The sequence below is a fragment of the Colobus angolensis genome, unplaced genomic scaffold, assembly GCF_000951035.1.
Source record: "Colobus angolensis palliatus isolate OR3802 unplaced genomic scaffold, Cang.pa_1.0 Scaffold72, whole genome shotgun sequence".
In the NCBI taxonomy this organism is placed as follows: Eukaryota; Metazoa; Chordata; class Mammalia; order Primates; family Cercopithecidae; genus Colobus; species Colobus angolensis.
Window position 1 is genome coordinate 2,451,911 of NW_012120932.1, and position 11,303 is coordinate 2,463,213.

General features: G+C 42.7%; 1 protein-coding gene across 1 annotated transcript in view; it reads left to right on the top strand.

Moving 5' to 3' along the window:
* FAM120A (family with sequence similarity 120A) overlaps window positions 1-10,867 on the top strand; it is a gene marked incomplete at its 5' end in the record, with an annotated part of 122,671 nt that extends 111,804 nt beyond the window's left edge. The window contains 7 exon segments of the mRNA XM_011927528.1: window positions 1,224-1,433; window positions 2,637-2,820; window positions 3,380-3,517; window positions 5,916-6,057; window positions 7,025-7,121; window positions 8,987-9,101; window positions 9,104-10,867. Coding sequence (XP_011782918.1) covers window positions 1,224-1,433; window positions 2,637-2,820; window positions 3,380-3,517; window positions 5,916-6,057; window positions 7,025-7,121; window positions 8,987-9,101; window positions 9,104-9,150 — 933 coding nt within the window.
* Window positions 10,868-11,303: the final 436 nt, after the last annotated feature.

Below are 11,303 nucleotides of genomic sequence, written 5' to 3' on the forward strand. Positions count from 1 at the left end.
AGTTGCCCCCAAGGGAACATTTTTTAGTTCATTTCCCAACAACTACATGGGAAAAGGAGGAGCTGGTGATGTACAATAGGATCCAGAAGTGTAAACACCTTTTATATATTGGTGAACAGACTTCTCCAGGTTTTGGAAGGTTAACTGCATTGTGAAAATTTAAAAAAAGGTTGGGAAACAGTGTTAGCTGATAATAGGGAATGTTAACACAAACAACAAAAACAGCAGATGATCATAAGTTTATTAGCATTTGGCACCAGAATGACCTTTTTCTCTTTAATGAAAAGGCCCTTTAACTTGCCACATATAGGCATTGCTTAGATTGATCTCCCGTAAACATTGCATTCTTGAAAAGCCACCAAAGTCGGAAGACAAAAGCCAGAGCAAAGCGAAAATTTTATCCTTTATCCTGGATAATCCACAAACTAGGTCTTTCACACACAGATGATCAAGAGTTGACTGTCCTCATGTTAGTGTTTCTTACTCTGCTTATCAGACACTAGAAGCGTGGGCTCTACGTACAGAAGGTAGGCACCCAGCTCTCAGCACTGAGGGAAGTAGAAGTCTGTGCAAATTCTAGTAGTATGTATGGTTCAAGAACCATATTTTTGTTGTCTTCTTTCATTTATAAGCTATCCGTTTCTCCAAAAGACATTTTGGCAGTCTTATTGATAAGTTGCAATTCAAAACATTGACATATAAAATAATGTAAACATAGAGTACAAATTTATTTTAGAATGTAATTATACCAAATATTTTTTAATGTAACTATTTGAAAATGCAGAATTTTAATAGAGTGTTCAGTTTTGACACTCTTTCTGTTAATATGTTACCTGTGTGCAGATCTGAAATGTGCAGTGTTACTTCACAAAGAGATTGTGGAGCTCTGGACTCTGAGGAGACCACAGATCATTGCTCATTTTGTCACATGTCAGCCTTAAGTACAGTGTTACCCTACACTGTGGAACGCTTTATGAACTCAACCTGAAATGCTTGAGTATGTTTATAAAATGTTCTCTTAAATTCAAATGTGTTATGTCACATAAGTATTTCTGTTCAAACGAGGCCAGTGTTAGGTCAATATAAGGTAATGATAGGACTACCTAGTGGTGCTGTTTTGTTGAGGGATATTCTGTTAACTTTGGAGAGTTTTAGTAAGACATTGGAAGAATTTAATACTGTAGTACTCTTATTCCATAGAAATTACTCTTTTCAATTTAAAGATTGAGAACCTAGATCCCCGAGGAATTCAGCTATCAGCTCTCTTCATGAGTGGAGTAGACATGGCCTTGTTTGCAAATGATGCATGTGGACAGCCAATCCCCTGGGAACACTGTTGTCCTTGGATGTATTTTGATGGGAAGCTCTTCCAATCCAAACTCCTCAAAGCCAGCCGGGAAAAGACCCCACTCATCGACCTCTGTGATGGTCAGGTATGCTGGGGGGCCGGGTGGCTGCCTTTAACTGCAGTGAAATAAAGCTCGTTGGCTAAATCTGTCATCTTTTGTACCATATTTATCATCCTGTGTTTCAAGATTCTGTTTTAGGTTGGGGCTGGTGCTGAGTGTCACTAAACATCACTTCAGTACCCAGGATGAGCCAAGCTCCTGATACAACATTGTTTCTCCTTATTTGTGGTAGTAATGTTCTAAAATTCACCTCGAATGCCAAATGAGTGAATGCTGAACCATTGCTCCTAGGGGAAATACAAGGTGCTGGGTTCCTTCAAGGCTCTGGACACATATTTTTGTCAACCAATCTATATAATCTTATTGCATGTGCATTTTGGTTTAAAGACACCTTATATAGTATGGATTGTTGACTTGTTATTATTGAACTCACAGTCAGTAGCTTCTGTAACATGTATTTTCTCTGTAAGGCACATTACAGCCTCCTTGTGCATTTGGGAACACCAGACAGCACTTCAGCATTATTTATTTATTTATTTATTTATTTATTTATTTTGAGATGGAGTTTCGCTCTTGTCGCCCAGGCTGGAGTGCAGTGGTGCAGTCTCGATTCACTGCAACCTCCACCTCCCAGGTTCAAGTGATTCTCCTGCTTCAGCCTCCCAAGTAGCTGGAGTTATAGGTGCCTGCCACCATGCTCAGCTAATTTTGGTATTTTTGGTAGAGACAGTGTTTTGCTGTGTTGGTCAGGCTGGTCTTGAACTCCTGACCTCAAGCAATTCACCCCCGCTTGGCCTCCCAAAGTGCTGGGATTACAGGCGTGAGCCACCGCACCCAGCCGGGGACCATTTTAAACAGTGAAATCACCAACAAAAAAGGACAAAAATGTGAAACACGTGACACTTAACAAACTGTGAAAAGGATACTTGTGTTCAGTATGAGCTGAAACAAGAAGGCAAGCGTTCTCCTGTTTGACCTCAGCTGGGGTCAGCGCATCAGGCAACAAAAAGTTTTGCTGTGTTCTGCACAAGTCTGCAGATGACCAGAAAACTGCCATGAGTATTGATTTTTGTGGTTACAAATAAACATTAGCAAGTAGGCGAATTTGCAGATGTAGAATTCAAGAATAAAGGGAACAGTTGATAGATCTTATTTCTTTAGTGCTCATTTAAATTCAATTAAAACCCCTGTGGATGGCATTTTCACATGCTGGTCCTTGACTTCCAGGCTGATCAGGCTGCCAAGGTAGAGAAGATGCGCCAGAGCGTCCTCGAGGGGCTCAGCTTCTCCCGGCAGAGCCACACGCTCCCTTTCCCGCCACCTCCTGCCCTGCCCTTCTACCCCGCCTCTGCGTACCCCCGGCACTTTGGGCCTGTCCCACCCTCTCAGGGCAGGGGCAGAGGCTTTGCAGGTGAGTTGCTTGGGATGTGTTCCTGTGGGTAACAGATGCCAGATTCTTGTAAAGAACGCGCAGCCCTGATAGGCAAGCCCATCTGCTGTGTTGACCTTGTCACTGTTGGTCTTGGAGGTCCCGCAGCAGCAGTTCTTCAAGTCCGTGAGGAGCAAGTTTGATCCTGGAGATAGGGGAGAGGGACCTGCTGATGTGAATGCAAAAGCTGCATTGTAAAATCTGTCAGTCAAGCTGAAAACTCTGCTCACATTTTAAGATATATTTTTTTTCTCATGTGTAAGGGAAAATAAGCCCACCCAGGTCAGAGAGAGCCATTTTCCAGGACTCATCTCCCAGGGCGCATCCTGAGCCCCATGCCAGTGCCCTGCTGCAGGGAGGGTGGCCTTACAATGCTGGTCCCCAGGGACCATGGGCACAGGACAGCGAGGTGACAAGAGGGGCCAGGAGACCCCTCCATGGCAGCTGGAGGAGGCAGGGGCCACTCTGCCCGAATATCCAGCAGGGCCCTGAGTCCTGTCCCTTACACTTCTCCCCTCTCTCTCTACCCCGGGTCCCACAGGCGTCTGTGGCTTTGGAGGCCCCTATGGGGAAACGGTAGCAACAGGCCCTTACCGTGCCTTCCGTGTGGCGGCAGCATCGGGACACTGCGGAGCCTTCTCAGGCAGTGACAGCAGCAGGACTAGCAAGTCCCAGGGCGGTAATTATACCTACCCCTTCCCAGAGCTTCTGCCTGCCAGCACTTCCTTCGCTCCATCGTCTGGCGCCTTCCTTCCTCTACTGTCCTCATGAGCCCTTCCTCCAGCAGAACAGCCTTTCTTCTGGGTCCCCGCTCTGGCCCTCACTGACCGCTCCTCCTGAGACTCGCTGCTCTCAGGGCTCGGCAGCGGCTCTGCTGTGGCCAGTCTCTCCTTTCAGGGTAGACCACTGAGTGTCCACCTAGAACAGAACCTTTCTGTGCACCTGGGTAACCTGACCATCGCCTCGTGTTCATAGGATGAGCTGCTGACTAATAGTGGCGTTTCTTTCCCAAGCAGCCATCTTTTGGTAAAGATTATCATGCTTGTATAGAACATTCTAATGGTCACAGAATTCCTGACATAAAAAGTCTGTCGCAGTTTGTTTCGCAGAAACATTTTTAAACAAAGATCTAATGTTGGGAATATAAACAAGGCAGTTTACTGTAGATTCCCAGTGCTTCTCTTTGCATTTGTATTCAGCTTGCAAAGGAGAAAAGGGTCTTAACATTTAGCCCAGGAAGCAGTGTCCTGTGACGGGGCTGTAATCGGAAGCCAGTCACCTGTGTCTTTGACCTCATCCCGCATTTTGGGACTGCAGATCTAAATCTGCCCATCAAGTCACATAACAGGACTGACTGTTCAGATGTGATTTTGGAGTCGCATTGAGGATGGGCAAGCCTTTCTCTCTTGATTAACAATGTTTTTCCAACTCAGTTCCATGGGATAGTTAGGGAGGCCAGCAAGGGAACTGTGCAGGAAGGTGACTCTTGCAGATTTGGCCGTGGGTCACCCCCTCTGTCTGCAGGTCGCCTCTCCTTTCCCCGGTGCAGCTGCATGCCTCTCTGCCTCCTCTGTCTGCAAACCGGCCTCCTGCAGGGTGCTACTCTGCTCTGTGACTGCTCCTTACGCAGCTCGCAGCCATGTTTCCTCTCTGCTTCTTGATTTGCTTCAGCTCCTTCTAGTGCCTTGAAACTGAGGCTGGCCCGTAGTTGGGATCAAAAATGGAGGGAGAGGGGAGATTGCACTATGGATAGTGTAGGGCAAGAAGTGAATTTTTAGACTGGAATAATAAAAGGAACCTGCTTCCTAATTTTCTTAAAATTGTGTCTGGAACTCAGATTTGCACTGCCTAATATAGTAGCTGCTGGCCACTGCTCTGTTGAGCACTTCAGTTCTGGCTAGAATGTGTAAAATACATATCAGATTTTAAAACTTAAAATGGGAAGCAGACTAAAATAGCTCATCAATTTTTTATCTTGGGCTAGGCACAGTGGCTCATGCCTGTAATCCCAGCACTTTGGGAGGCCAAGGAGAGAGAATTGCTTGAGGCAGGAGTTCAATACCAGCTTGGGCAATATAGTGAGACCCCTGCCTCTACAAAAAATTTTAAAAATTAGCCAGGTGTGGTGGTGCACACCTGTAGTCCCAGCTACTCAGGAGGCTGAGGTGGGAGGATCGCTTGAGCTGGGAGGTCAAGGCTACAGTGAGCCATGATTGTGCCACTGCACTCCAGCCTGGGTGACAGAGCAAGACCCTGTCTCAAAAAAAAAAAAAAATCTTGACTATATGTTGAAATAGTGTTATTTTTGATACACTGAGTTAAATACATTATTAAAACTTCTTTCCCCTGTTTCTTTGTACCTTTTTCATGTGGCTACAAGAAAATATAAAGCTTGTTGTAGGTTTCTGTCGGACACTGCCGAATTGCCACAGCTAACACCAAGATGATAGCTTATTATTATCCATTTCCACTGTCAGAAAACAAGATGCTTGGGGGTCTGGTTTTATTTGCTTATTTTTTTGTTTTTAATCAGAAGTTTTGCTGCCAATTAGCAATTAGAGAATTTTCTTAGGTCAGAAAGCTTATGATTTGCAGTAATCAGAAGAAGTTAGTAAATTCTATTTGTGACTTTGCTTATGGAAATTCTAATTTAAAAATACAATAAGAAATACAGGCTATATTTATTGATTCTATGATGTTCAGTTAAGGTAGTAAACCTGGAAGTATTTGCCTAAAGAGAAAAACATTCTGAGTTTGCAGATTTCCATCTTGGTAATACAGAAGGCATGCCATACGCACCTGATGACAACACTTTATTGAATCTGTTTCTATCTAAAAAGGCTTGCACATTTACAGTTGTAACGTAATTCAGTTGTCATGGGTTCTTCACAATAGTTTTAAGTCAAACAGTGTGCACATAGATACACTACATAATAAAAAATTGTACAAAACAGGAGAAAGTAGCTTCATAGTAAATATAAACCAAAACTGAAAAGAAGTTTCTTGCTTTTATCTTTTTGCTATTCTTAATTCTGTGATGGTAAAGATTGTGTCTTTTCGTATGTTTTTTTGTGCAGGAGTCCAACCTATACCTTCTCAGGGAGGCAAACTAGAAATAGCTGGCACTGTGGTTGGCCACTGGGCTGGGAGCAGGCGGGGCCGTGGGGGCCGGGGGCCTTTCCCCCTGCAGGTGGTTTCTGTCGGAGGACCAGCTAGAGGGTAAGTTCTGGGCCACGAAAGTGTCTTTTGTATAAATAACGAAAACAGCTTCTAACTTGCTTTTTGACTTGGAAGTTTAGTAGGAACATTTTTATATCATTAGATACATTCTTTAATATCGTTTGTATTTATTTAATTATTTAGTTTTTATTTATTTATTTAAGATGGGGTCTCACTGTCACCCAGGCTAGACTGCAGTGGCGCAATCACAGTTCAGTGTAGCCTTGACTTTCTGGGCTCCAGCAATCCTCCCACTTCAGCCTCCCGAGTAGCTGGGACCACAGTCATGTGCTACCATGTCTGGCTAATTTTTGTATTTTTGGTAAAGACGGTTTTGCCCTGTTGCCCAGGTTGGTCTTGAACTCATGAGCTCAACCAGTCCACCCGCCTCGGCCTCGCAAAGTGCTGAGATTACAGGTGTGAGCCACTGCACACGGCCTTTAACATCATTTACAATGTTTGCATAGGATCCCATTTATAGTATTATGTAATTATTTATTTAACCATTATTAAATAATTAACCATGCAATTTTCAATTAACCAGGTTAAAGCCTTAACAATTTTTTTGAAGTAGCATTTTTAAAGTATTAGTTTTCAAATCAAATGCATTGGATATGGGGGATGTAGCTCAGGGGTAGAGCATTTGACTGCAAATGTATTGGATATGAACCAAAAAAATAAGATTGATTGTTTGGAATAAATCTTCCCTATAATCATACTTAACCTACTTATGCCTAGTGTTCCATTATTGGAACGCGAAGCATGTGGGAGTTATTTATGTCCTACTGCTCAAGGTCATCACCAAAGTCTGATTGCAAAAATTCAAAAAATGGCAACTTCCGGCATCAATGGGTTAATTCAGTGCTTCATAAAGTGTAAGACTGGATGGCTTCAAAATCATTTGATACTATCTTAAATGTCTGTAACAGATTTAAGTGTTTACTGTTGTCCTTTTTAATTCATTTAGGCGTCCAAGAGGAGTTATTTCAACCCCAGTGATTCGAACATTTGGAAGAGGTGGAAGGTACTATGGCAGAGGTTACAAAAACCAGGCAGCAATTCAGGTAAGAAGACAACATGATGTTTGTGCCAGTTCAGTGCCCTCAGGGATGTCTCCTGTCTGAGCTTGCACTTCTAGTGCCTGTGCTCAGACAGAAGGGCTGTGAGGGTAATGTTTTAGCTGTCAAGCATCTAACACAGTAACTGGCACACAGCTGCTCACCAAACGTCCATTTCCTAGAGCCCAGATCATTTTGCTGTTGAGTGCCTCTTCAGGTGGTCTCTCCCCTTTGCCATGACCCTGTGTCTCTGGTGGCTTCCCGCCTGGTGTGACACGATGGGCTGGGCTCACCTTGGGCATTGCCTGGCCCTGATGGAGCTGGAACAGCCACTTTTAGTTTCTTTTTTTTTTTTTGAGATGGAGTCTTGCTCTGTTGCCCAGGCTGGAGTGCAGTGGCCCAGTCTTTGCTCACTGCAACCTCCACGTCCTGGGTTCAAGCGATTCTCCTGCCTCAGCCTCCCAAGGAGCTGGGACTACAGGTGCATGCCACCACGCCTGGCTAATTTTTGTATTTTTAGTAGAGTTGGAGTTTCACCATGTTGGCCAGGTTGGTCTTGAACTCCTGACCTCAGGTGATCTGCCTGCCTTGGCCTCCCAAAGTGCTGGGATTACAGGCGTGAGCCACCATGCCCAGCAGTCCTGCTGTATTTTTATGTTTTGTATTACTTGTCTCAAGATTCAAAGAAAATGATGATTGCATTGATTGATGGAGAAGGTGTGTTAGTATTTCTGAAATTTTAGGGTTGGAAGCTAAAATAGAGGCTGTTGTAGGAGAGTATGTGGGGACCCTTGGTTTATGGAGGTCATTCCTTAGGCAAGGGTCACATCTCCATCTGGTTGAGTGAATGGATTTTGTCATCAACAAGGCAAATACCCTGGTTTTCACAATAGGAGGCCTAGAAGATGCTGGAAGTTACCACCATCTTTGTTGGGAAGGGGATGCGATGACAGAGCTGGAAGATTCCTGTTCTCGTCTGTAAAATGACTGTTTGAAGGTGAAAACCATCCATGTTTTCTTCAGCACCGAGTCAGTCTATGACAGCGGCTCTCAGCCCTGGTGATTGGCCTCCAAGGGACATTTGGAGACGCTGATTGTCACGACTTGGTGTGGGCACTGGCTTTTAATGAGTGAAGCCTAGGGATGCTGCCAAACACCCGATGGTGTATGGGATAGGCCCATCACCGAGAGGGAGCAGAGCCGCCGTATCACATGCTAAGGCTGAGCCCTGGTCTAATGATAGAAGCAATTCAAGATCTGTCTTCACTGCCTTCACAGAGAGCCATGTCTTTCAGAAAATGTGCTGGATTAGTCTCAAGGACCATTTTTTTTTCAGAGAATTATTTTTAAATCTATTCAGAGGAGTGGGGAAGACCTATTCAGAAGAGCTATTTCACAAACATGTGGTAATTATCAGTGCAGATTTCTTGTTGAGGTTCCCTAGCAATGAGTATAGTTCCCCAGTAGAAATGGGGTATGTGCACTACTGCATGTCACAGGCAGATGTGGGAGACCTGTTTGTTTTGTGGCGGTGGGAACAGTCGCAGTTTTAGAGAAGACTTATTGAGGGGCGTTTGTTACTTTAAACAATTTGGTGCCATTCAAAGGATTAGACAGATCTGAAGGGGGAATTTTCCCTCATTTTCAGGATATTAACTACAGAGAGTTGAGGGAAGGGGCCATGGGGGGAACTGACTGAGACAGGTAGAGCGTCTACCACCCAAAAGTCAAAGCAAAGACAGGGTTAGAGGGACCCAGCTGGGCATTTTCTGCTCTTGAATCTTCAGAGTGTCATTAGGCCAAAATTTGCATCCTCTCTCTTCTGTTTATCAGAAACCGCCTTCTCATTTGTTGTCCTTCATTTTAAACAGGGCAGACCTCCTTACGCTGCTTCAGCAGAAGAAGTGGCCAAAGAACTTAAGTCAAAATCTGGGGAATCGAAGTCCTCTGCTATGTCTTCAGACGGGTCCCTGGCTGAAAACGGAGTGATGGCCGAGGAGAAACCGGCTCCCCAGATGAACGGGAGCACGGGTGACGCCAGGGCCCCCAGCCACTCTGAAAGTGCCTTGAATAATGACTCTAAAACGTGCAATACAAATCCTCATTTAAATGCACTAAGTACAGACAGCGCTTGCCGCAGAGAAGCTGCTCTGGAGGCAGCTGTCTTAAATAAAGAAGAGTAAACTTATTTTTTATAGAGGGTGAAGGATGCTGGAAGGGTAAGGATTTAGGAATATCTGGAGAGAAAGAGAGCCTGCAGTTATGTACATTTTGTCCTTTCCGTAAGAGAAAAATGAGGACTTTGGAAATTCAGATCCCTCTTTGATATCAGAGATTTAAACAACACATTTTTAGTTTTAACCAGTTGTAGTCAAAATGCTACAATAAAACAAAAAAGAGAAAGAAAATGAAGAGCATTTGACTCCCGCACTTAAAATGAAGTACACATAAAGTTTAAACTGGTTATGACAAAAGCCTATAGTTGTGTTTCTTGAACTATAAAGAAAACAAATTTTGGCAGTCTTTAAGTATATATAGCTTAAAATATAATTTTTAGCATTTGGCACCATATGTATGCCATTATATTTGATTTTGCATTACTGTTTCACAATGAAGCTTTCTTTAAGGCTTTGATTTTTATGATTATGAAAGAAATAAGGCACAACCACAGTTTTTCTTTCTTAAATTTCATCACTGTTGATGTGGTTCTTTTGTGTTAAAAAAAAAGTGCAACTATCAAAACTAAAAAATTATAGAGTAATATTGCCGTTCTGCTGATTTTAAATATACAATACATCATACATACTTTACAAGCAAGTTAAATGGAGATAAAGTTGAAATCTTAGAAGATGCAAATGACCTTTCAAAATCAACACAATGTGTTCTGAAACTTTCGTGACTAATACCATGCATCTGTGATCAATGAACTATGTGGTTTTGAATCGGATGTAGACCATTAGTACTACTACTTGAGCTAAACTTCTGCATGGTTCATAATTTTTAAAGTGTGTAGTTAATATGCATGTTATCGTCCTTCCATTCTTACCAGTATGTGCCCATTTGCAAAACAAAAATGCTAATAATCAGTAATAGTCCTATAAAAGATGTTAACTCTGTTTAGTCATTGACTGATCTTGCTCTAACCTTAAAATTTTGTGATTATTGACCTCTGTTGCATTTATTCTAAAGCCCCCCCAAAATTATCTAGCCGTTTCGAATATCAACATTACCCTGGTGTATTCACTGCTGTATGCATTATTGTTCTTTGTTGCTGTTTTATGCCTTCATATTAGCAAATATGAAATTCTGTGAAAAAAAACCCTTTGATCTTAAAAAAACAAAAAAAACCACCCCCCCCTTCTGTAGCAGGAAACAAATTGCTTGTTCTTGAGAACTTTCCCATCAAGAATTTAGTAGAAGCAGGTATACTTCTATCATTTTGATGTTTTTGTTAATGTTTCCAAACAATGTACTTTGAAATCAGAATCACTTCTTATCGTTTTCATATACTTCTGATGCTCTTCATCACATTAGTGATCAGAAATGAGGTGTAATTCCCCAACCCCTGCCCGCAAGAGCTAAGTAGGATCTTACTGTAAGTTGAAGGGAGTTTTGCCCTAACTCATGGATTGTGCAAGAATGAACTGCTGTTGGGTTTGATTGACTGTCGATGGATTGTGGTGTGGTGTATCTGAAGGCTATTGAATGCAACTTACAATGCTTAATAAAAATCTTTATTCTTTTAGTATAAAGTATGGCGTGGCTTTTAAATTCACTTGTAAAAGCTAATTTTACCGAGGTTTAATTCAAATCGAAACGACGACTGAAAAGATGAGAAAACCAAAGTTTAAAAATATTTTACCTTTTCAAAGTAATTCCAGGTTTCCGGCTTAGAGGAACATTAATATATGATTAATTTGTTTGATAGCTAAATTTCAAGCAACCAAGGGGATTAAAAAAAATTCTGATAAAGCCGACTTACAGAAAAGGTTTTTTTAAGCCCCGAGGAAGCAATACATTTGACTCCACCACGTTTTAAAAGCTGGATGTTACAAGTATAGTCCGTTTTTCATGCTATCCTTTTGATTGAAGGCTCTTCTCTGCAGCCTGATAGGAGGTCCCCGTACCCAGGTCCGCCGAACGCCTCGGGAAAGCGTCCCGTGCTGCCCCCTAGCGGCGGATGGTGGA